The sequence below is a fragment of the Haemorhous mexicanus genome, chromosome 6 (assembly GCF_027477595.1).
Source record: "Haemorhous mexicanus isolate bHaeMex1 chromosome 6, bHaeMex1.pri, whole genome shotgun sequence".
NCBI classification, from domain to species: domain Eukaryota; kingdom Metazoa; phylum Chordata; class Aves; order Passeriformes; family Fringillidae; genus Haemorhous; species Haemorhous mexicanus.
The window spans coordinates 26280783-26304173 of record NC_082346.1 but is presented as its reverse complement, the minus strand read 5'-3'; the positions used below and the strand labels follow the sequence as shown (position 1 = coordinate 26304173).

The following is a 23391-nucleotide window of genomic DNA, read 5'->3' as shown; positions in this document are numbered from 1 at the left end:
AATGTACAGGCTAGATGAACTTGGGAGATGAGGTACAGGTATGAGCTAGATGGGAGGAAAAGAGCATGAGGCAGAATGTCCCATCTCACACTCACTACTCAGAACCCTCCTTACACATGCCCATATTCCCTCATTTCTTTTTGTCTCTTAACAAGCTTCCCCACTTCTACAAACTTCAATTTTCTTCTGCTACTCCTTCATCCTAAACTTTACTGGCTTTTTTCCTCCCCTGAAAAATGCCCATAAATTCAATCTTGGTCCAATCAGATGCCAGCAGTCACTTTTCTCTCTATTCCCTCTGAGTACAAATATACAAGTTTAAGCCAGGTGCACACTGATGGCAAAAGAATAGCTCTTTTCCATCTGGATCACTTAGCTACCAAAAAGTTAACCCTTTAAAACTACTTGGAATAATCTGACCAGGCAGACAGGTTGTATTATTTGGTATTTGACAGAATACAGCTGCACTGGTTTTGCATGTATCCCTTGTGGGATGACAGACTCAACTCTCCATGCTATTTCTTGCATTGCAACACAATCTTCAACACTGCTTTGTGGCACACAGAAATAGCCTCCTGCAGCTGCCTTCTCCTCCTCCTCATGGCCTGTAGGTCAGCAAAGAAGCCTTCAGCCCAAAGGGCAGCCTCTCAGAAGGCATTCTCTGGACCAGAGCTCCTCTGGTGCCCTTCGCACAGAGCAGTAACTGGAGCAGAGCTCCTGGGTAACTCAAGCCTGTGTGACTGGATAGTCCATGTCCACCACAGTCAGCATCAAAGAGGATTTTGCTGGCAGGGTTTTTAACTCCTACTCAGCACATACAAATACTGATTGAAAATTTTTAAAACATTAGAAATGTTTGAATATTTGCAAAGTATTTGCAACTCCACTATTCATGGGTGAATTTCAGAAACCAAAGAATCCTTAAGCTTCTTCTGGTTTCGGATTGGTTTTTTTTTTTTTTTAATTTTTATTTCTAGAGTATGAGAGGCTCTCTAACATTCTCCAACTTTTCTGTACTATGGCAAGGTTTTAAACATGGAGGGGGTAAGCACTCTCCATCCTTATTCTCCAAACTCACCAAATCATTTCTAACTTAAATTACACAGACAGTTTTAGGCAAAACTCTTCTCTTTCTCCCTCAAGTTTCAGCCTGGAAAGCTAGAAATTGGTGACACTTTAATCAACTGCAAGAGAGAATCAGGCAAGGATTGGAGTAGGCTTGGCCTCTAATGCACTAACTCCTTTCCTACATATCATCCCCCTTCTGCTCCAGAAGTATCAGGAACTTTCTTTGTAATATCCAACTCACTAACACAGTCAAGCTGAACTCAAAGCAACTATTCTCAACTTGCACTTAATTTAAAAACTTAGGACAAACTGCTCCCAAAATCTTGTTTGTTTTTCCAGCCACATTAGCTGGTCTAACTGAAGTGGTTCTCTTTTCCTACAAACCTTGCCTCACTACTAGTTGTGATGTTCTATGGATAGAATGCTTCTACAAACTCTATATCATCAGAAATATAAAACAAAGGTGAAGTCACCAGATGCTAGTGAGGGTAAAGGTGCTTGAACATCTACATAAGGACAGATGTTATTCTATGTTCTTTTTACTCAGATCTGTATTTGGCCTATTAAGAATTTCCTCCTACAAATAAGGATTCATATTCTGTGCTCATCTCCAAATGAAAGGCAAGGATATCCCTTATTTAAAAGCACTGGTTATATCCACGCTAAGAACTTTACTCTCGGCTTTACCATTGCAGAGTAGTCTCGCTCATCCTGCACATGGCCTTGGACAGAGTCCAGGAAGCTCAGTCTCCATATGTGCAGCCCCTAGTTACTCTCAGTGTGAAGCATCTGTGGAACCACGACCTTAGAGCGAAAGTATTACCTGTTCTAGGAGAACACAGGTAAGCACCTCCTGCCTAAATTTAATTTCTGACATAATACACCTGGAACAAGGATTATGCTTCTGGTATCATTCCTACTGTAACACAAACATCAGATCTAAGATTACATTTGAACCTTTAATACGCATGCAACACAGCTTAACTAACGTAAGAATTTAACTCCAAACTCTAGGAACTCCAAGCTTGCTGCCAGCCCTGCAGAGGTGGAAAGCAATGGTTAAAAGAGGCATCCTGGCTAATTTTTCCTCATAATGCAACAGAGAAGTGGGCTCACATGATCTCTTCTTGGACCAATCAAGGAGTTTCATGCTGCTTAGGTATCTCCACTGCACCTTTAGAAACAGACAAAACCAGCACATGAATATGAGCCTACCTGTCTCTCCCAGGGCTATAGCAGTGGGTTCAAGCAACATCCAAGGCCAAAACCTATCAGACAGTGAAGGTGAAATAATTTGCTTTAAAGGGACATCACTTCTCTGATTTCTTCCAGTCTTGAGCTGTGACCCAGATCAAATAAACTAGAAACTGAAAGATAATTCACAGGTAAAGAGAGAATAGGAAATCAAGCATAAACCCTACAGAACAGCTAAGTAGAAATAAGCTAGACATAACAGAAAAAAAAAGACTGTACTTTCAGTCCACACCAACACTTTGGATTAAACTACACAGAAAGGGCTTGTCAGCTATGCTTCCTTCTTAAAGGAAAACAAAAAAACTAGACTGGCAGAGCTGAAACCACTATGCCCTGTCTGCCTTAATCTCCCTTCTCCTTCAGATCCAACACTGATGCCTCCCAAACCCTCTCTAGCTTTAGCACGGATACTGACAAAGGTTCCTTTTAGAAGCCTGGACCCCAGAAGCTAGAGATAAATCTGTCCACCCATATGTATTTTTGTCTCCTTTGCATACACAAAACTTCTTTCACCCTCCTACCTCTCAAACCCATCTCACCCTCCTTCCCTCAAAAGCGATTAAGGAAAAGCTGTAGAAATATTTGCCCAAAGCCGGAGCCGGTTGCTGGGCCCAGTTGTATTGTTGGTAGGAATACACACAGCAAACTTTCACTGTAAGGAGCCCTGCGGGACTCCAGGCACTTCGGGGAGGCTTTGTGAGCCCAGCTCTGCATGCACCAGCCAGGCTATTGTAAAGGGAAACAGAAAAAAGTGTTACAAACGCTCTCCTACTCTCATCTCCCCCCACCTCCCCATGTGCCCCCCTTCCACCAGCCGCCACCTTCCCCAAGACAAATCGAGAGGGGAGGGGGCCACTGATGCAGAGACTGAAAAGGTTTCCTCAGTTAGATTTAAGGCAACAAGTCAAGGCTGCAAGGAGTCCTTTATCCACCAGGGAAGCCTCCCACTGCTCCAGAGCTGGGCCGAGCGGGGATCCTGGGGGCCAGCTTTCTGAAGGCTGCCATTGATTTGTCACTGATGATAAGTGAGGCCGGAGTCGTTCCCACCATCGCCTGCAGAGGGGACGACTCCCGCAACGCCCGGCAGGGGAGAGGGGCGGCAAATGAGGAAATGCAGAACCCAATGGTTGAAAAAATCCCAAATGGCTATTTTTCCTCTAACGAGCTGCAACAAAAAGGAGCAACCGTGCTGAGACTGAGGCAGGGGACAAGAGACAAGAGTGCACAGGGGCAGTGCAGTCACTCGTCAGTGGACAAACCTTCCCCACGGAGAAAGAGCAGGGGGGATTTCTTCAGCCTCAGCCTCCTAAGGGCCTCACGGTGCCAACTCGGTCAAACAATATTCCTTCAAAACCTCTTCAGCTGCTCCCTTGCCAATTGCTTTTAAACCTGTTCTATTTACATAGAGACACTCTTCTCTCAAGCACATGCTGCTGGAAACTCGTTCTTCTGCTTTTTGGGAGGGGAAATCTTTTCTCACAGTACTAAATAAATGAGAGAGGCTAATGAAGCACCATGTCTAAAAGGTGAATTCCCAAAGCAACAGGAGATCTTAAAGGAACACCAGAGCTCCCCCAGGGAACATACAAATAGAGCAGCAGCTGCCTGGGCAAGACCAGATGCAGATGGGTGAACTGAAAGCAAGACAAAAGGTGGAGGGGGAGGAAGGATGAAAGAAAAAAAAAAAGGAAAAAAACAAAAGAAAAAAAAATCAGCAAAAGAAGTAATGATCCTTGGCCTTTCTGATGTAACTAGTTAGGAAAAACCATCAGAACTGGTTCAACTTGCATTCCAAAATGTCTCTCTTGTGCTTCGAGACACCGAGGATGTTTAGGCGTAAATAGGACACCTTTCCTTCCTTCCCCTGCCCTCAGCAAAAGCCCTCACCTAGCTTCTGCCCTGGCCAGGCTGAGGCACACAGGCCTTGTAACACAGCCTGAAGAGCAAGAGGCACATCTCCAGAGGAAAAAGAGGCACGCCTGCAGCTTCCTTCCAGTTCAATCAGACTAGACCCAGCAATCCAGAGGATCTTATCTGGCAATACATTACCTCAGGACACTTGTGCACAGTTCCTAAAGCTCCAGTTGATAACCCAGCACACTAAAATAAATGAAAGTTGCCAGGCTGTAAACTGTGACATTCAGCAATATTTTACCTCATATTCAGCCACTCAGAGGCACAGGGCAGATCACTGGGAGTAGTAATTATTTCAGATATTCTACTTAGAATTTCTTGGTATACAAGAGAGCACAGCCTCCATGGATCCTTAAGCTGGGGATAAGCACAATGTCAGAACCTTAACTGATAAAATCCAGTCCAAAAACATCACTGTTTAAACATTAAAAAAAAAAAAAACAACAAAATAACCCACCCAAAACCTCATTCATATTTGGGAAATAGCCAGCAACCAGATAGCTCAAAACACAGGTTTAACATGCTTCTTTCCAGAAATATTACACTCTAACCAAGCAGCCACATCCTAAACCAAAAAAAGCTTTTGAGTCCTGAAGTGCAATCCAATTAAAGCCCATTAAAGACCTTTGCCTCCCAATGAGAGACGACTAAACATCTCCTGGCTTGATGAACTAACCACTCAGACCACTGCCACTGCTTGGGGACCTGGAAATAGGCTTATGTCCAGTAAGACCTCAACTTGCCCACCTGAATAATCTCAATAGCTACATGAGAAACAGGATTCACAAAGCCAGTTTCAGATGGATTCATCTCTTAACAGACAATTTTGATGCATCTGTTGCCAAATGGAGGGAGGGGATTCTTTCATGTCTAACAAAATGCAAACTCATGAGGAATCTTCACCCACAGCCAGGTTGCTCCTGTGGTCCCTTCCCTTTATTGTGCTGCCTGCTTTCATGAAACTTCCATTCTCTGGGACCAGTTTTTTTGGGTGAGAAGATATGCACACATATTGAAATAACCACTGCTTCCATACAAAAGCAGGCTAAAGATGCCTGCAGATTTTTCTCATGAGAATAGTCTGTATTAACAATATTATTAACAAGTGCTTCTGATACTACTTCCTGGACTAAGTTCCAGGATTTGAAGTGCCTATCCAAACAAAAGATTCCTCAAAGCTAAGAAACCATTTAAGCAGACACATCATTCAGCCCTGGAAGAAGAATTTTCCCCTACTTGAAAAGCTTTTAAATTCTACTGTGTCCCCTATGCAAGCAGACTTCCTTTTGCTAGAACCATGACCAAAACCCAGGGCCAAAACCCATGAATAGACAGTGTGATGTCTCCTGTCCTACAGATGCACTTACCACAATGACTCAATAGCAATTTTCCTTCTGTTATTCCACCATACTTTGGGGACTAGGGTACAACAGACAAATTAAGTTGTATCAGGCTTTTCAGTCAATTTGTGGGCATTGCAATACAATATTATTCAGCCAAATATAGAGTACTTCCTCTGATCAAAGAGCAACCCAAGCCCATCAGTGCTAAAAACGCTACCTAAAATGACTGGATAACAGTAGAGAAGTGACAGAACACAGGGCTACGTGTCTACTTGTAGCAGAATTTTATCTCCAGTAATTACAGTCTACCTTGAGAAGTTCTTAGGAGTTTTTTCAGTTGAATACAGACATTTTCCTCTCTTTCCACTCCTAAGTGGAGGAGTTATTCTTTTCAAAAGTTGTGAAGTAAAATTACCTTTTTTTCAGTCAGGAAGAAAAAAGAAAAAAATATGTGTTTCTGAAGGGGGGGGGAAGGCCCTACTGTGCAGTATGTATCTTGACTAAATTTGCTGAATTTTTCTGGTACCTTATGCTACCATTCTCAGACACAGTAAGAACATAACATTTATTCCAATGGATCATTCTCTAAGTAAGAACATCTGGTACATTTGGACCTTCAGCCAACAAGACTTGATGAGTCAAGATCAGGTCAGCTTAAGTCACAGTACCCCATTAAGCTACACAGCATTACAGTCATGACAGCATCCAACTCAGCTTCAGAGGCTGAGCTCAGTTAGCTTTCCCATTTCCTGGCCCTTTATTCTGAGACTGAATGTGGTCCACAAAGTCCAGATTCTGAGAAGCTTGTTTAGAGTTTCACTACCCTCTCTTCATTTTTTTTACTGTACATTATCAAACATACAGTTTGATAAAGTGGAACTACAAACAGCAACAGCCTTCGGGAAATCATTCCCGTACCTCTCCTTAAAACTGCACACTTTGCAAACTCAATACATACATGATGATTTAGGTATCAAGTCCTCAGAGGAAGATGTCTGTTTTCCATGAGGAAGATAAAATTTTCTGCCCTTCATGCTGTAATCTAGTTTCTTGATTTCTTTCCAGGTATCCCTCTGAAACAAACCTTCTTCTGTGCACAATAAGCAAAGGACAAAAAGCAGTCTTGACGTAACTATATTCAAGTGATAACACAAGTCTCAGGCTCTCCATAAACACAATGATGTTTGCTCAAAATGAGAAAGAAGCATCAGGATGGTGATTTTACATCCACCAGCTGTCCCACCCTAAAGAGCCCTTAGCCCTCCTTCTCTTACTGCCAGTCCTACAACCCCATAAACTGGCATACCTTTGTGCAATCTGATAATAAAATGGATGAGCAAAAGCTATGCAGTGGGCAATAAGCTTCAAAAAGAGGCAAACTTGAAGGATCTTCCAACTCCTCCTCACCCAGCCCAGTTTGATTCCTTCTGTTGCTTCACTGCTGGCAGAACCATGGCCTCAGAGGCAAACTGACAGAAGTAGATGGGGTCATTTCCTGTTTAAAGCTTTAAAAATGTATTTACTACAGTGGGTCATGCGTGACTTTCTTCTTACAGTCTGCTTACCAAGTGTTTGTACATTTGGAAGTAGGATAGACATGCTACTGTGCTGAAAATTCTTATGAAAAGGAATAAACAAAGGGAAATAGATCATTCTACACTTGAGTAAGTAAATGTTTAAAACTGTAACATTCTAATCTGGGAAAAAAACACTGACTTTAGTGTGCAGAAAAAAACCAGCTATTAAGCAACCAGTCACCATGGCTAACTTCTTTACCTCAAAACAAAAAAAAGTCTGTAGATTCCAAAATAAAACCGTCAACTCTCCTAAGAGAAAAGTAAAAAAATCCCAGTCCTAGCCGTTAGCACACCTGACCCAACAACCACAGGGAATCTTTATGTAACAGCTTGCAAAGATGGCACTCCCAACCCAAGTTCTGTACAGCTGATCTCCAGGGGGTGCAGGGAAAAACACTTGAGCTATTGAGTAAATACAGCCACTGGAGGCAATTAGATATTTACAGAACTCTACCCAGCAATCTAGCTTGCTGCTACAAAGCCGCAAAAAGGAACACTTAATAATTATTAGGTAAAGTTGGCAACAGTTAAACTATCCCAAGCCAGGAATCTCTGGCTAAAACTTGGATTTCTAACCCAGCCCAAGCTAAGCTTCTCAATTTTCTTGACCTTTGTGATTACATGGTTAAATACCATTTTGTGATCATTCCTAAGAGAGGCTATAGTCAGGATAAGGGAAAGAGTGGAAGAGTCACAGACACAGAACAGATCTTTGCAAGCTGGTTTAGATATGATGCTCCTCATTAGACTAGTGCCAGCTGCTTATTGCATATGCTGGCAGATGACAGGAACATGCACTATCCAGGGCAAAAAGAGCAACTAAATCCTCTTAGATGGACATTACATCTGAGAATAATTTTCACTCTCCCAGTATCCAACCTCAGACACAACAAATGTGTCTAACTGTGATAATCTTGCATGTATTGTATCAGAAGGGGAAAAAGAACAATTAGAGAAAGGCAGCTTCAACAGAAAGGCAGGAAGAAGCATCATCATATAGACTAAAAGGCAAAGCTTAACTGAAGCCTCTATTTACTATGTTAATCGGTATTTCACTGTGGGTATTTTTTCTCATTACTTCACATATCTGTCAATTTACTACATGTAGAAATTATTAATACTTCAGAGAAGGGATTGTTCTTATTGTATGCACATGCTGCATGTAACACTGTGAAGCTCTGATTTCCATTAGAGTGAATCTTTACGTGATCCAATTGACAATTCATGTGTAAGATTCATCCTACGTACATCTTTCCCTTCAGCCTGCCACATATTCATTCAGGGAGAATAGGAATGGCCATTTAGACAGCTTATGCTTTCCCACAGCTAGCTCTGTCTTCCTGTGACTAACCAGACACTTTGCATCACCACTGCCACTTCCACGTTGGCTTGGGAGGAGCATGAATTGTGCCTTCTTTTGTGTGCATGCCCAAGCCAGGCTTGTGAAACCACATCATCACACTACATCAGTGGAGAGTGGTGGGGAGAACAAGCAAAACTCTAAACCAGAGGCTGAAAATAAGCATCAAAAACCAACTCTCTGCCAGACATCAGTCATTTAAAAGGCAAGATTAAGGAAGAATAATCAAGGCACTAGCATAGTGATAAAGCTTTTCATATTCAGATTGACCATTTCTCTAGCAACAGCTCACAACTTTGGTCTGTGTTAGCCCAACTAAAATAAGATAGTAGGTCTTTTCTTGCAAACCTAATGAATAGAAGTTTCCACCACAAAGGGCATCAACAACTAATGTACACCTTCTACATGTATTAATGTAATGCAACATCTATAGGTTGACCTTTCACCACACTTGGATGCTAAAGCAGCACTATCATACAAGTAACAATACAATAAAGAGGCCTGTGCTCATGTGAGCCACAGAAATTAAATCTTGGGCTTGAATTCTCACCTCTCCTTGTTTCTAGGGAAAGCCTTTCCAAATTACTATCAAGGCAACGAACCAGCAAGTCAAGCCAAAAAAACGGTTGGTCCTGCCTTCCTCTGTCCTTCCATCAGGTCTATACTGATGAGCTCACTCTTCTATAACACACTTCAGTTTGCCAATACCACGCAACCTGTGATTTCAACATTCTGCAGGCCAGTTCTGTGACAAACCAACAAGCTGGACTGATTCATCCAGCAGATATCTAGATCTATCAAAGGGACATGGGAGCGAGACTGCTCTCTGGGACAACCCACTGTTACACCAGACCAGGCGCAACAAGAAACCACACCCCTGGGCCAAGGAAGCCCAGCAGCTGGAGGCCAAGCCACACACACTGTAGGCAGAGAAAAAAACCCTCAGCAGTGACAACATCCTAGTATCCCTGCCAAAAAAATTTCTCTCAGAGAAATCAAGTTTTACTAAAAGAAAAGGGAGCAGGAGCAAAAACTCCTCTAATTCAGCTATTCCAAAACATGGGCTATATATCACCATAAAACTGTATTTTGATGACAATATTTCCCATAAAGCAAGGTTATACTAAACCCTACTCTGAATCAGTAACACGCCCTTGTAAGTCATTTGGAGCTGCATACTTAGTGCCACCTGAAACAAGCTATGAAATGTATCCAGGCAAACCAGACCTCCACGGTCCAGCTCACTGTTTAATTGTTTTAAGCCGTATGTTTAATTTACCAAGTTTAAACAGGAGGAGAGGACTGAACTGATAGATATGAAGGAACAGAGGATTGGCAAAATGCAATTCATGATCCATAAGTCATCTCTTCTAGGATCCTTGCAAAAGACATGGATCTGGAGAAAGGCAAGTGGGTGATAACCAGGACAGTTGGAACATTGTCTATTTCCTGCTAGCAAAGACAGCAGTTCAGACTTCCAAGGATAAATCAAATTTCTTAACCAGATGGAAGATATTTCATTTCCAAACATCATCCGTACAACAACGGAACACAGAAAGAAAGGAGCCAATTCACAACAGCAACAAGAACAAAATTACTAGAGATTTTAGAGAGGAGTTCTCATCAAAATCTGCACTTGCAAAGAGCCTAATGTTACATCAGAACTCGCACCACATCCCACCACAATCAATTCAAAGACACTTTTATTGGCAAAACAAGCTCTGCAAGTGTTACCCACATGTAAAAAGCAGCATGCTTGAGATTCTTCCAGAAGTGGATTCAACATATGAAGGGCCCATCTCCACAGAGGTTTTAAGAGAAAGGGATACATGGCATGGAGTCCAAGTTCCAAAGAATAACATTTTATTTCTAGTAAGATAAATGGTCCTTGCTCTAATATATTTTGTCTTTTACTCATAAAATTGTAAAATTTTCTTCTCAGAAGAAAATTTCCTTTTACTTCTCATTCCAACATTTATTATTTATGGTATTCTCCCTGGATCCAAATTGCAACCCAAATTGCACATGCCAGCTCAGTATTTGGTAGAAGTCTGACTTCATTTTGCACATTTCACTTGGCACTAAGTGACAGCAGAATAACTCTGCACAATAACTTGTGGCAGTTTAGTTGGCTAACAGGTTTAGACTTTTTTCTGCTATAGAAACTTGTGTTCTGGTTTAGATTCTGACTAGTTTCTCATGTGAATTTGGGATGAAATTATTTGCTTCCTGAGCCTCAAAAGGAGTGTCAAACCCCAGAAACAATGTTTTCATAGGCATGGATAGCATTTTCATTTGGTTTCAGCCTATGGTTCTCCTGTGCTTTTAGGTGGAGACAATTTTTGCTGCTTTGAATAAGATTGCATTAAAAAAAATTGGTTTTGCTGCTGCTAGGATCAGCAATGGAAATCCTCCCACACCTACTCCGTAGCAATCATTATACATACCTCTATATCTAGTAACTTCATGTCCTTGCACATCTGAAAATAAAAAAGTTGGCTTCCCTTTGGTTACAATGGAAGAACATTCAGAGCTCTGGAGTTCGTTCTTGTGGAAGCCAAATATTTAATTTACTCTTGATTAGTATAGGAGGAAAATCTCAGCAGTGCATTCAGTTCTAATGGTTTGAACAGTTCAAACATGTCCTACTTGCTAGGGCCACTAATGCAGCCAGCACAGCCACACAAAGCCTTAAGCATGCAAAGGTTCCTGAGGCTCATTACAGTGGGGCTGTGGAGGGTCTATGCTGTCTACCCACCTTAGCTCAGTCCCATCCCACAACTGATAATATTCTCCTTATGGAGTTACTGTCATTCTGCTCCTGTGAGCCACTCCCCTTCTGCTTGTCTCTAAAGGGCATGGAGCCATAAAGCACATACATTAGAGACTTTGGTATGCAGCCTGCACAATCAGAAAAGCTGGCTCCTTAGGCTACCTGGTCTTCTAGGGTGTAACTCCAATGGCCCTCTGTCCTCACAACACTTCAAGAAGCAGTTTTAGCACTGCCACCACATTTAGTTTAAGATCTTGACACAGGATGCAAAGCATGTTATTATGATGCTGCTCAAGAAAAAACCCAAGACAAACCCAGATAACACTCTGCCTTTCCCAGATTAACCTGCAGGACCAATGCACTGCAGTACCTTAGCCAGCTAACGTAGGTGTTTTGGCAGCTGTCCCAGTCACTTGATCGAAGCCTGAGCTCAGAGGCTGTTTCATCTGAGTGGGTAAGTCGAGATGTACATACCAAAGATGTCATCTCTGCCTCACTCCCTTCCTTGCTTGAAGGCTACTACTGTCTGAGTACTGTTTATTTTTATCCTGCAACTGATGAACTGTACATAGGTCTAATTTGCCCTGTATCTCCCATTATTTCTACATTGTAACTGTTAGGTTTCACCTTGTGTACCCAATTAAGCTAAGTGGGGTTCTGCCAAGCATTTAAAGGAGGCAAGTGTCTGCCACCCTCTCTTTCTTACTGGTCTGCTCTAATGCATCTCATCACAAAAACTGCTCATGGATCCTTTCTCAAAAAATAATCATCTAAGTTTCTCTTATTCTTCCATATTACCATCATCAAGTTTGCTTCTCCAGCACAACCAACCAAGAAAAGGTTACTATAGAGTATCACAGGAATTTTCCCCTTTTTTTTTCAGACATTTCTTTCAAGTTTAAAACTTTGCTCCCAAACTCCAAAAGACTTACGAGTGAAGAACTAACCATAACGAGACAAGAAAAGAAGCACCAAAAAAACACCCAACATTTTCTAGGGACAATTGACTGGAAAACTTAAACCTAAGCAATTTACTTATTTTGTTCTAGTCTGGAATTTGCACTAAGAGCAACATAAGATTACAGCTCCTCCTCTTCCAGTTCACAGAAAGCAGGTCACAAACAAGAGAAACCTCAGAGAAATAACAAGCTTCTCCTGTTAGTGAGCAAGCTGCTTCAAGCCAAAGTTTGTAGTCAAAGGTTGCAGAAGCCCAGGAACACCAGGGTTGTTCTTGCTTGAGTACTGGTAGCATAGAAATTACTCAGCATAGCTGTAAAGATGCAAAGATGACAAATCTGCCCTTCTGGAGGAGTTGAGGCACAGGTAGGGGATCCACCTGCTTCCCAGACAAAAGAACCTTGTGCCTGGAAAAAAAAATCAACAAAACAAACAAAAAACAAAAAAACAAACCCTCTAAAACCAACAACTAACACTCAAAACGCCTAAAGGTCTTCTGTTGTTTAAGGTAATGCAGACTGCAGATCTGAGTTCTTCCATACACTCAAAAATGCAGTGAACAAAGGCCTACAGACAGTATTGATTCATGAGTGGTGACAGTTCAAACTGGAACACATCAGGTTACCACCCTTGTGGTGGAGACAACTGCTCAGCAATCAGCTCTTCATGAGTCAACACCCTCCTGCAGCTGCCATTCACTGGATCAGGGAAGAAGTGAGATGCAGAGGCAGCCTTCCCTAAGATAGCAAAGGGCCATAACCACGTCAACTGGACAAATCAGTCCTTCTCAGTTTCCAAGACAATGCCCAAGAAAATTAAAATTCCCTTCACCACTTCATCTCTGCATGAATACAGCTCTGAGCTCAACCTGCTCTTTCCTTAACTTAGGTCTGTTTGCAGGGCTATGACTATTGCTCTTGAAGAACTCCTGACCCAGTCTCTCACTTACTCCTGCATCATGCTTTCTAAGATTTAAACACTGAAATACTTCTATTTGAGATCCATTACTAAAATGCAGGTAGTTCTCTAGCATTCCTATTTACCAATGATGATTCTTTCCTGTTTCTTGGCTATTAAAGCTTCCAGAATGACAGTCTCCAATCCATCTTCCCTTTCCCATACCACAAACTCTAGATTTCTCTCACAGACAGACTCGTTATGTTTTTCCTCATGCTAATTGGTACTATGCTGATCAAGGCCCTTTTCATAAAGGCAGCACAATTAGTGGCATGTCCTTCAGCCACAAGAAGCTCAACTCAGGCTTTTCAGGAGTAGCAGGCTTCAAGAATCACAGTGAAGAGAATACAGTCTTTGAGGCCTCAAAAACCTAATTTCTTAAATTTGTCAAGCTTGAAGACGTGGCAAAGTCTGAATAACAAAGAATGGACAGCAGTAAAGCTGGCTTCCTCTTAACAAATGCAGTTTTAATTCAGAGAATTATCCCACCTCCCAGTTCATCCTCAGAGCTTGGAACAGAAGCAGGAAATTACAACCCCAAGACATCTCTCCTTTTTTTTTTTTTTTTCCCTGGCCCTCAGAGTTGCAAAGAAAGGATTTGACTATTCAGCAGTTATGGAAATTCAGAACTAAACTTGGGTGGGAGCACAAAGGAAAAAAAAAAAAAAGAAAGAAGGTGTGTCTTTATTTTATTCTAATCCTAGATCCCATGAGACAGTTCTGATATACTGAATGGCTGCACCTTAAGCAAGAACCTCTCCCAGCACTATCAGCTGTCACCAAGTCAAATGAACTGACGGAGCTGGAGATTCAGGCTAAAGGAGCAGAGTGTGTATTTCCCTCTAACCTTGCACAGTCCCAAAATGCTTCTTACAAGCCTTTTAGAGAAGAAGCCTGAGAACATCAGGTGTCTGTGTTTTAACTGTTCACAATAGTGACTCACTCTTTCACACACCAATTCTTAATGGGGAAAGGGAAGAGAAGTAGGCTGCTTTTCCAGGAAAGGAGCAATTTTCTGCCACCAGACTTACACTTGTTTCTATATCCAGACTTCTTACCAAACACATAGTCATCTCCTATGTCTCACTTTATGCTTTTGTCCAAGCAATTATCTCCACAGTTCCAGCTTCTCACTTCAGTTCTGCTCTCCCAATTTCATACACTGTTCCAGACAATACTGTCTGCCAAAATACCTTCCAGGACATCCCACTCAAAAATCCTTCTAGCTTATGCGCTCCTAAGGCTGAGAGATTCCACATTCCACCACTGCAGATAGAGGTAGTGATGGAGCTATCTCATGGGTTCACCATCTCAGTGTTCTGCTAATAGTCTCCCTTTCCACCTCTGACTCCATTGCTAGGCTCCTAATATTTCATAAAATCACTCCATTAGGTCAGGGACTCTACTGTCATGGATTCCTAACAATTTGTCACATCCTCCTTTAAAGCATTAGTAAAATAAGTCTTTCCTTGTCTCAGCAGTTAAATTATGCTCAATGCTCATCTTCACTTTCAAAATTTCCATCTTTTATCCTACCTAATTAACAACGCTTTCTGCCATCAGATCCCACATAATTACTCCACTTGGATTTCCTTAGAAGACTCTTCTGTTCCTTTGCCAGCTCAAGTCCTTGGCTCTCATTTCCAAAATGCCTATCTTTGCTTCTGTTAATATCTATACTCCTATATCCCTTTACCTTCTTCTCATGGTTTACACTACTCTTGCATTTGCTTCCTCATCCTTATTTACACAGTTACCAGCTTTCAGTGTCTTTGATGCCAACTCCTATCCAAAACCTCTCTCTATCCTCATTCTATGAAGTGATTGGAATGAAAAACTTTGGAAGCTTTTCCCATTTAATCAAAGCTAAAGGAAATTTAATTAGAAAGCAATACAATTTTAATATTGACCTTATCTATCCCAGTAGAATTATCACACCCCTGATCCTTATCAGATGTTAGATGTCAAATTAAGACTATAAAGCCTTTGGGGCAAATATAGCCTCTTCCTTCATGTTACACAGAGCCACAGCACCTAGACCAATCCTTAAGTTAAGAAAAACACCTTGGAAAGTCAGAGAACTTGATTTTGCTGAGGGCAACACCACTCCATTGTGATTTGAAAATTACCAGAGAAGTTAAAAGTCCTCAATCTCTGAAACTTCAAAATGCAAGAAGAGGGTTCCCCTCAAGAGAAATAATGTCTGACCATGTCTGAGAAGAGAGGAGCTGGGTACAGAATGCACCAAAAAGGTTTTTCCATGGTATCTCTAGCTCCTTCCTGCCTCAAATCTCCAAAGCCATCACTTATCCACTTCAAAACAGCAGGAGAGTCAATTCTTTTTTCCTCCTCTCTCCAGAAGGAGCACAGCAGAAATAAACCTCGAGTGATAAATTATGCACCACTTTTGTGTGGCTGCCTCTTGGCCAGACGGGAAATTTTTCTCCCAAAGCCTTTTGTTTCCAGCTTTGATCCCAGTGTTGGATCTGCTCTGTTCAGCATGGAGGTGAAGGGAGAGCTGACACAGGCCAAGTTCAGGCTTACTGCAAGTCACAGTCAGATCTTCCATTAGCCTTCTCCCCTCCCCCTTTCCAACTGGAACTCTCCTTGAGTTTGAAAAGATCCTATTAAACATTTTCCAGAGGGCCTTACAGAGGATACATTATTTTGATGGATGCTGGGGCTAAAGGAGGAGGATTTCTAAGTACAGTGAAATAATGGAGTTTGTTCTAATGGGTTTAAGAGATGCCCGGGGGCACCAAGTAAGTTCCTTCTCTGCAAATCAAAAACACAGAAGACCAGAAAATGGAGCCGAACAACTGAACGCCAGGAAGCGGGGAAATCGGGCTCTATTTAACTGCTGCTCTTGGTTACAGCCAACTTCAGGCTGCTTGGAAAAACAGCACACACACATATCACTGGCACAAACTTAACAGGAGGAAACAAAGAGACAACAGGGGTCAAACTGGGGGTGGCAAGTAGGAGAAGGATGCAAGGCTGGGTCCCCACCCCCTACCAGAGAGTCGGATCAATTATCCTTGAATACTAACAAGATTTCTGATTAAAGAACTGCTGCTATGCAATAGAAACAGAAAGCCCCAGCAGCTGGGAGGGGCTGTCAGGCAGTAACAAAGAGACACAGAAGACTATGCCCTGCTAGGGCACACTGAGGAAGTCACCATGCTGGTAGCCAGGAGAGGGGTCTCCCCTGCCTGGAGTCACGATAACGTCTCACGGCTGGTAGATTTAACTTCAAGAGTAAAATTCCACCTTGACCCTACAGAACATGGGGGCTGTTTTCAGGCAAATATGTTATCTACTGGAAGCTTTGCTGGACAGCAGTTCTTTATACAACCTCATCATTACAGTACAGGAAGGTGAATTCTATTCTAACTCTAACCCATTCAGGGAAAAAATCTGCTGGTGCTTTTTACTTCTGAGTATTGCAACATCAGAAAGTTGCTCTCAACATACAACAGCTTGAGAAACAAGATCTGTGCTGTCTTTGGTCATATACTTTTTGACAAAACTGCAACGGGCAGTGCAAACACTGAATACGCATCTACATTGCTGTCTGTTAATCTTAATGGTTTGTGACTTGCTGACTGGTGGCTAATACCAGAAGAACCTAATCACCTAAGAACCTCATGACAGACAAAGCTTCTGTTACTACTTTTTCAACCCACAGGTGTCCTGCTAACATGTTATACCAGAATGCTTAATGTATCTCATACCATCAGAATTGGGTTCATGATACTTCAATTCCCTTTTTTCCTTTGTCTTCTATATTAACTTACCTAATTCCCTGACATAAGGAATTTCAGTCATTCACAATTCAGCACTACAAAATTCAACAAACATCAGCTCCATTTGATGTTAATAAAGTTTTTATGAAAACTTATTTTCCTGCCCATACACAGTGAGTCTATTTTCATCTAAGGTCACAACAGCTGAGGAGATCTGCTGCTCACAGAAAGAAAGACTGACTGCAGTTCAAGAGTCCCCCAGACAAAATGCAAGGGCTGGAACACACAGCATCTAAGAGACAGCTCTGCTTAAGAGTGGCAAAAAAACATGCCTGGAAAGCTGAAAACCTGAACCTGAATTCACTCACAACAGGAGGGCAGTCAAATACTCCCAGGTAACAGGGCCAGAGCAACCAGATATACAGCATGAATAAACAACAAGTGAACAGGATAACAAGCTCCTGCATCCATACACTTACTATCTTTAGTACAGGGAAATGGAAATCTACAGACAGAAGAAAGAAGAGATTCAAGGAGCATTACAGTGCCCAGTTTTCACTCAGTAGAGACAGCAAAATCCCATAAAAGAGTAATACCTAACCTAACAGCAATGGCAAAGAACCATTAACACCACAGACACAAAAGCGCCTAACCATCAAGGACATGAGATTTGTGGATGACAATTACATTTAGTGGTTTTTTTGCCATGATTTGTGTGAAACACAGACAGCTGCTAAATACAGTAAGTCATTTAAAGGAGTGGGTTTGTTGTATGCCAGAGCTCCAGCTCTGGACGTTTTATCAGGTAAAGCCAGACACCTTAAAAGATGGTCAGTTTAAGTCTACAGATATACCATCTGACTATGTAAACCCAAATAAGAAGACATCACAAATAGCTAAGCCAGGAAAAACAGAGGACTAGAGAAATTAAGTATCCACCTTTCTTTTACATTTCTTTTAATAACACTATTTACCAATTCACCCTTTCCAACAGAGTCAGTAAAATTTCTGTGGTTTTATGATTTTTTGACCATCAGCAAGAGAAATGTAAGTATTATTAAAAAGAAAAAAAGTCACAAGCAGCAAAGGAATTCAACGAAGCTACAGAACATGCGCTTACTATATAAACCTATTTTTAAAACCTTGACTGGTTTTTAAGATAATATCTCTTCATCAGCTTTTATAAGTGTTATGAAGCATACATTCTATTGTGTTTGACGGTAAGTTGCATTCTAGGGCAAATGGAGTTGGCCTTGGGCAAGACAATTTCTACTTCACTTCCCACATTTACAAAACAAGGATAATATTTGCCTATTTCACAAGAGCGCACGAAGATTCAAGAGCACTATCAGACTACAGATCATTCTCACAGAATTAATGTTTTAACTATTTTTTAATGTTAATTTCACTCGTCTGGAGAGCATTTACAAGTAAAAACAAAATACAAATTTCTTTGATTTCTTTCTAGTTAACATACAGCACGTACTGTTTTCTGGTTTGAACTACAAACAACTGGATAATGTTTGTATCTAACCACATTTTCCTTCTGTAATTTCAAGGAATACAATGTAGAAAAACAACTACCAGTTTTCTGCAATCACATTTTGTGGCCCACAGGAAGAGAATATCCCTTTTCAAGGTTCACAAGACATTCTGGAAATGCAAACACTTTATGCAACTATGCACCTATTAATTTTCTTGCTGCATACACCCACACTCCCAAGACACAAGAAGAGTTTCTCTATTGCAGAAAAGAGTGCTATAGCACATAACTGAAAGCTTCTAGAAAGAGAATATAAAAGAAAATTGCTTATATACACTAAATCAAACAATAATGCTAACTTCATACCGGAAGATTTATGCCATATGCTTTTCCACTATGTTTTAGTAGACAGAATTGTCAAAAGCAAAACAAAAAACCATCACTTGTCACCGCCTGCAGCAAGCTGCTCCTCATTTTAGAAATATAGGGAATGCTACTCAATGCCATCACCACTATGGAAAAAAAAAAAAAAAGTCAAGATAATTCAGGGCGATCAAGAGATCCCTGAATATCATCCCAATTGATGATTCAGCAAACCCTGGCACTCTGAGCACACCCAGGAAGGTCATCATCAGCTCCAAGTTGACAATAAGAAAATGGGTGCTTTGTACTTGGCTAATAGCTGCAGAACCAACAGCTATGCCAAGCACAGGCAGTTGAAACTGTGATTCCCACTGCAAAATATACTTCCACAGAAGTAACACATTCAGGTTTCCAACAGCAAAACATAGTCAAGATGTTTCAGAAGTGAAGCTCTGATATTAGCTATGTATTGTTCTGGTAGAGCTCCAGGGGCCAAAAGAGCAAACACATCAGCCAGACGGGTTCTGTGACATTGTGTTATTTATACTAACACAGACCATCTTAACACCCGGTCCTTCTTTGCTCCAGCCACCAGTAGTGCATGACATTAGCATTAAATTCCCTCTCTATACCTGTTTTTACCTGCAATGCACTTTTCCAAGAGCTCAGGATACTTGCAGACCTCTTGTTGGTTTGGGGATTTTTTGGCACAGACTTCTCCAGTTTGATCTGCCACTATCCACAACAAAAGAGTCAAAGGTCAGCCTTGCAGACTCGTTTGCTTTACGCTCGCCTGTACTGAGGCAGAGCAGTAAATGACCAAGTGTTTCTAACAGCTTACCTGTTTGCCATCACAACTTCCGTGAATGCTTTATGACAGTTAAGCTGCACACCACCCCTGCAGGTACTCCTAAGGGACAACCTCAAAAATTTTCTAGCTAAGTGAAAGAACACTGACTCATCACAAATTTTTGGCATTTTCTCTGCCACCTCCATCCTGGTATCTCCTCATGTTTTTCCCTACTTCAAATAGGAAAATGATTGCTCAGGAATTGTGTCCTTATTGCAAAATTGTGTCCTTATTTCCTCATGTTTTGATGAAGGAAAGGGGATATTTACTTCTGGAAGCAGCTGGCACATCCAAACATAAACTTACAGTCATCTGACAAGAGGATACAAAAGTGCACTGATGGGAAAACTACTTGAAAGACAAACAAACTGCCATAAAAAAAGGCATCCTAGAAACATCAAGGAACAACCACCTACTAGCAAACTTGCATTTTACAATCAGACATCCCCCACATGGCTGTTAACAGCCCAGACACATTAACTAGGAGCACCTGGGTAACAGCCAAAATAAAACACATCCAGATCTGTACCTACACTAAGATCTATCTTTTAGATCCTTCTCAGTCGGAGAGGGCGGCTAAGTATCTGTGTGGCATTTGGGAGCTCAAGAGTACTTCTGGCTCCCAAAACTCAGGCTGTCTGATATGCAGAACTACAGCCCTCTCTAGTCAGTCTATCCAAGCTAGCTTAGCACATTCTTCAAAGCTGCCTGCAATTAGTTTTTTTGTTAGAAGAGAAATAATATTACTTGAAACCCGAACTTCCTATGATTGTGCCCCAGGGGCAATACTTGTAGAATGATGGAGGTCAGCAGCACTACTGCAAATGCTTCCTGTAATTTCAGAGTAGCACAGGAGAAAACGGATGGGTGAAATTATACAGCAGCTGCCAAAGCAGTGAAGGGAAAGAAATGAGGTACGTATCTCTACTCCACACCCCTCCCCCAAAAGCCTTCTAACTCTTTATAAACAATTTTGTGAACCGTTTAGATGTTTTCTTCTCCACCGGGCGCACTTGTAAAATCAAGAACCACAGCACAAGACGAGTAAACAGCAGATGTCAGTTGATAGAGCAACCACAAAGCTAAAGTTTTCATGGCGAGACTTCATGAGACTACCTCCCGGCTCGCTAAGAGCGGAGCGAAACTCTCCCCTCATCACTATTTTTGGTACTCCTGCTCTGGCCCCGCTGTGCCAGGGCGTTGCGGGAGGACTCCCAGTCCCCGCCGAGGCGAGGCAGGTAGCCCGGGGCGCCACCGCGGAGCCGGGCTGTACCTTTAAGGGGCCCGTCGCGGCGGGTGAGCGGCTGCATTCCTGCTCCGGAGCGGCGGCTGTCCCGACACGCCGGGCACGGCAGCCTGCGAGGCAACCTGCGCGCCCGCCCCGGCCCGGCCCGCCGCTCGCACCGCGGGAACAAAGCCCGCGCCCGCCGCCGCCAAACTTCCGCGGGGGGCAGCGACCGCGTGGGCGCTCCCAGGGCAGCGCCTCTCCGCGCCCCGCGCTCCGGCCTGCCGGGGCACTTCGCCGGCTCCGGCCCGCCGCGACACGGCGGAGGCGAGAGCCCCGCGTCCGGGCGCGGGACGGGGCGCGGACAAAGCGCGGCGGGGCGGCGCAGGGCAGGGCTCCCCGCCCGGCGGGCGCGGGCAGGTGAGCGGCGCGCCGGGCAGGGCTCTCCGCCCGGGCACGGATCGCCGCCGCCGAGCCCGGGACGGCGGCTGGGCCCCCCGCGCTGCCGCGGGGCAGAGCGTGCCGCGGCAGCCGCTTACCTCTGGAGCGGAGCAGCGCTCCCAGCAGCACCAGCAGGAGCTGCGGAGGCGCAGGCAGGAGACAACCCCCGCCGCGCCGCCTCATGGTGGCAGCGCCCCGGCCCCGTGCCCGGGCCGCCCGCACCGACGTCGCGGGCGCCTCCTGCGCGGAGCACCTCGGCACGACCGCCGCTCGCTCCGTCCGCAGCCGCGGCACTCCGGGGCCGGGGGCTCCCTCCCCGCTCCGCCCGCCCAGGCCCGGCCCCGAAGGAGGAGCTCCGCCGGGGCAGCCCCCGCCCCGCTCCCCTCAGCGCTGAGGCACTTCGCAAACTTTCGGCGCGGTAGAGGCGGTCCCGCGGCGGAGGCTCCGCGGGGAGACACGCACCTCCCTTCCCCACTCCGAGGGGCCGTCGCCCGTCACGTCGGCGAGACCCTTGGACTCGCCCAGAGCCCTCAGACCCACTCAGCCCTTGCCCCCGGTACAGCTCCCTCAGCGCGGGCGGGGAAGCCCTTCCTAAAGCGGCCCCGGTGCTCGGGGCCGTCGGTGTCGGCTGTCCCTGTCCCAATTCCCGCAGCATCGCCAAGGAACATTGCTTCGGGCTCTCGGCTGGCCGCAGCAGGGCTGCCCGGTATCCTCCGGTCCCAGCGCGTTGCCACCGATTCCCGACTTGTGTGAGCTTGCTGTACCCAGGGCACATCGCAGAGCCCTTCTCCCCGTCCCGTCCCCGTTTGCCAAACTCCCTTCGAAAGGGAAACGTTCGCGAGCCCTTTGCCCAGCAAGCATGTTGCTACCTAGGAGAAACGTCTGATTTTTCCCTCTGTTCGTGACAATATTCTGCTATTTGGTGTTTTCCTTATAGCCGCGGTGTCCGCAGACAGCTGACTACGTATGAATCTCAGGTACCCTAAAAAAAGATTTAGGATCGTTTCCTGCAGGAGTAGAAATGAATTCTTGGACAATTGGCTTATATTCTGTGCTGCACTAAAAGGCAGACGGGCTTTCTCTAGAGATCACCCTCAGAGCCAGTTTTATGATCCTTTTGGCATGATTTGACATTTTAATGCATAGGGTTGACAATGCAAGGAACTGTTGTTAAATAATTAATCTCCGTTGATTTCAAAGTATTAACTTGAACAGAAAGCTGACTAAGATAGTCCAAACCTTGGACCACAGGGGAAGATGAGAATTTTGTCAAATTGACACCAAAGGGCCAGTAATAGAAATGGTCTTATTTAAAGCCTTCCCATAGATTAATCCAGAGGAAGCTGCAATTAATCCCATCCTTTAAACAATCATAAGACTAAGAAAATGGCACAGCATGTGATTGAATTATGCCACTCCTATTAATTAAGTGTAAAATGGTGAAGACAAGGGGTATTATAAAAAATGTCAACATAAAATTAAAACAGGGACTGAGTCTTGAAAAATTGTGCTCAGTGAAAAGAGAAAATAATCCAACACAGCTTCACTGAGGAGAACTCCCATGAGCAGTAACACCACAAGAAACAGTAAGCAGCAAACCATGTTTAAATTCTTCTGTACATGGCCACGAAAATTTTTAAAAAGCAGACTTTTTCTTTATATGCACAACCACTGCCTCAAGATAGGAATAGATCCATGTTAGTGCAAGATAGGCAAAGTGTGCAAACTTGCAGAAGAGTAACAACAAATACAGGTAGTCAAGAGGGACTGGTTGAGGTGACGAGATTAAAAAACTTCTCCATTCTAATATTGACTTGGACTCAGTGACAGACTGAGGCACATAAAGCATACGCAATTATTGTAAAGTAATAAACTCCAAGCTACCAGAGTTTAAGATGGCTGAAGGGGAAGAATTCTGAATAGTGGGTTAAAGTTGAGAGAGAAAACAATAACCTCACACTGTCTGACTGACTGACTAGAATGCAAAACCCTCACTGTATCTCCCTAAAATACAAAGCAACATAAAGAAAATTTATTTAAATTTATATTCTCTAGTAAGGCTAGATCATCAGGTAGTATA

At 43.4% G+C, this 23391-nt stretch overlaps 1 protein-coding gene across 5 annotated transcripts in view; it reads right to left on the bottom strand.

The window, feature by feature from the left end:
- The window catches only part of LRP4 (LDL receptor related protein 4), an 81611-nt gene extending 60000 nt beyond the window's left edge, over positions 1 to 21611 (bottom strand). For all 5 annotated transcript variants that reach the window (XM_059849381.1, XM_059849382.1, XM_059849384.1 and 2 more), the window contains exon 1: positions 21410 to 21611. In XM_059849381.1, coding sequence (XP_059705364.1) covers positions 21410 to 21494 — 85 coding nt within the window. In that variant the 5' untranslated portion in view covers positions 21495 to 21611. The remainder of the gene's footprint in view (positions 1 to 21409) is intronic.
- Positions 21612 to 23391: the final 1780 nt, after the last annotated feature.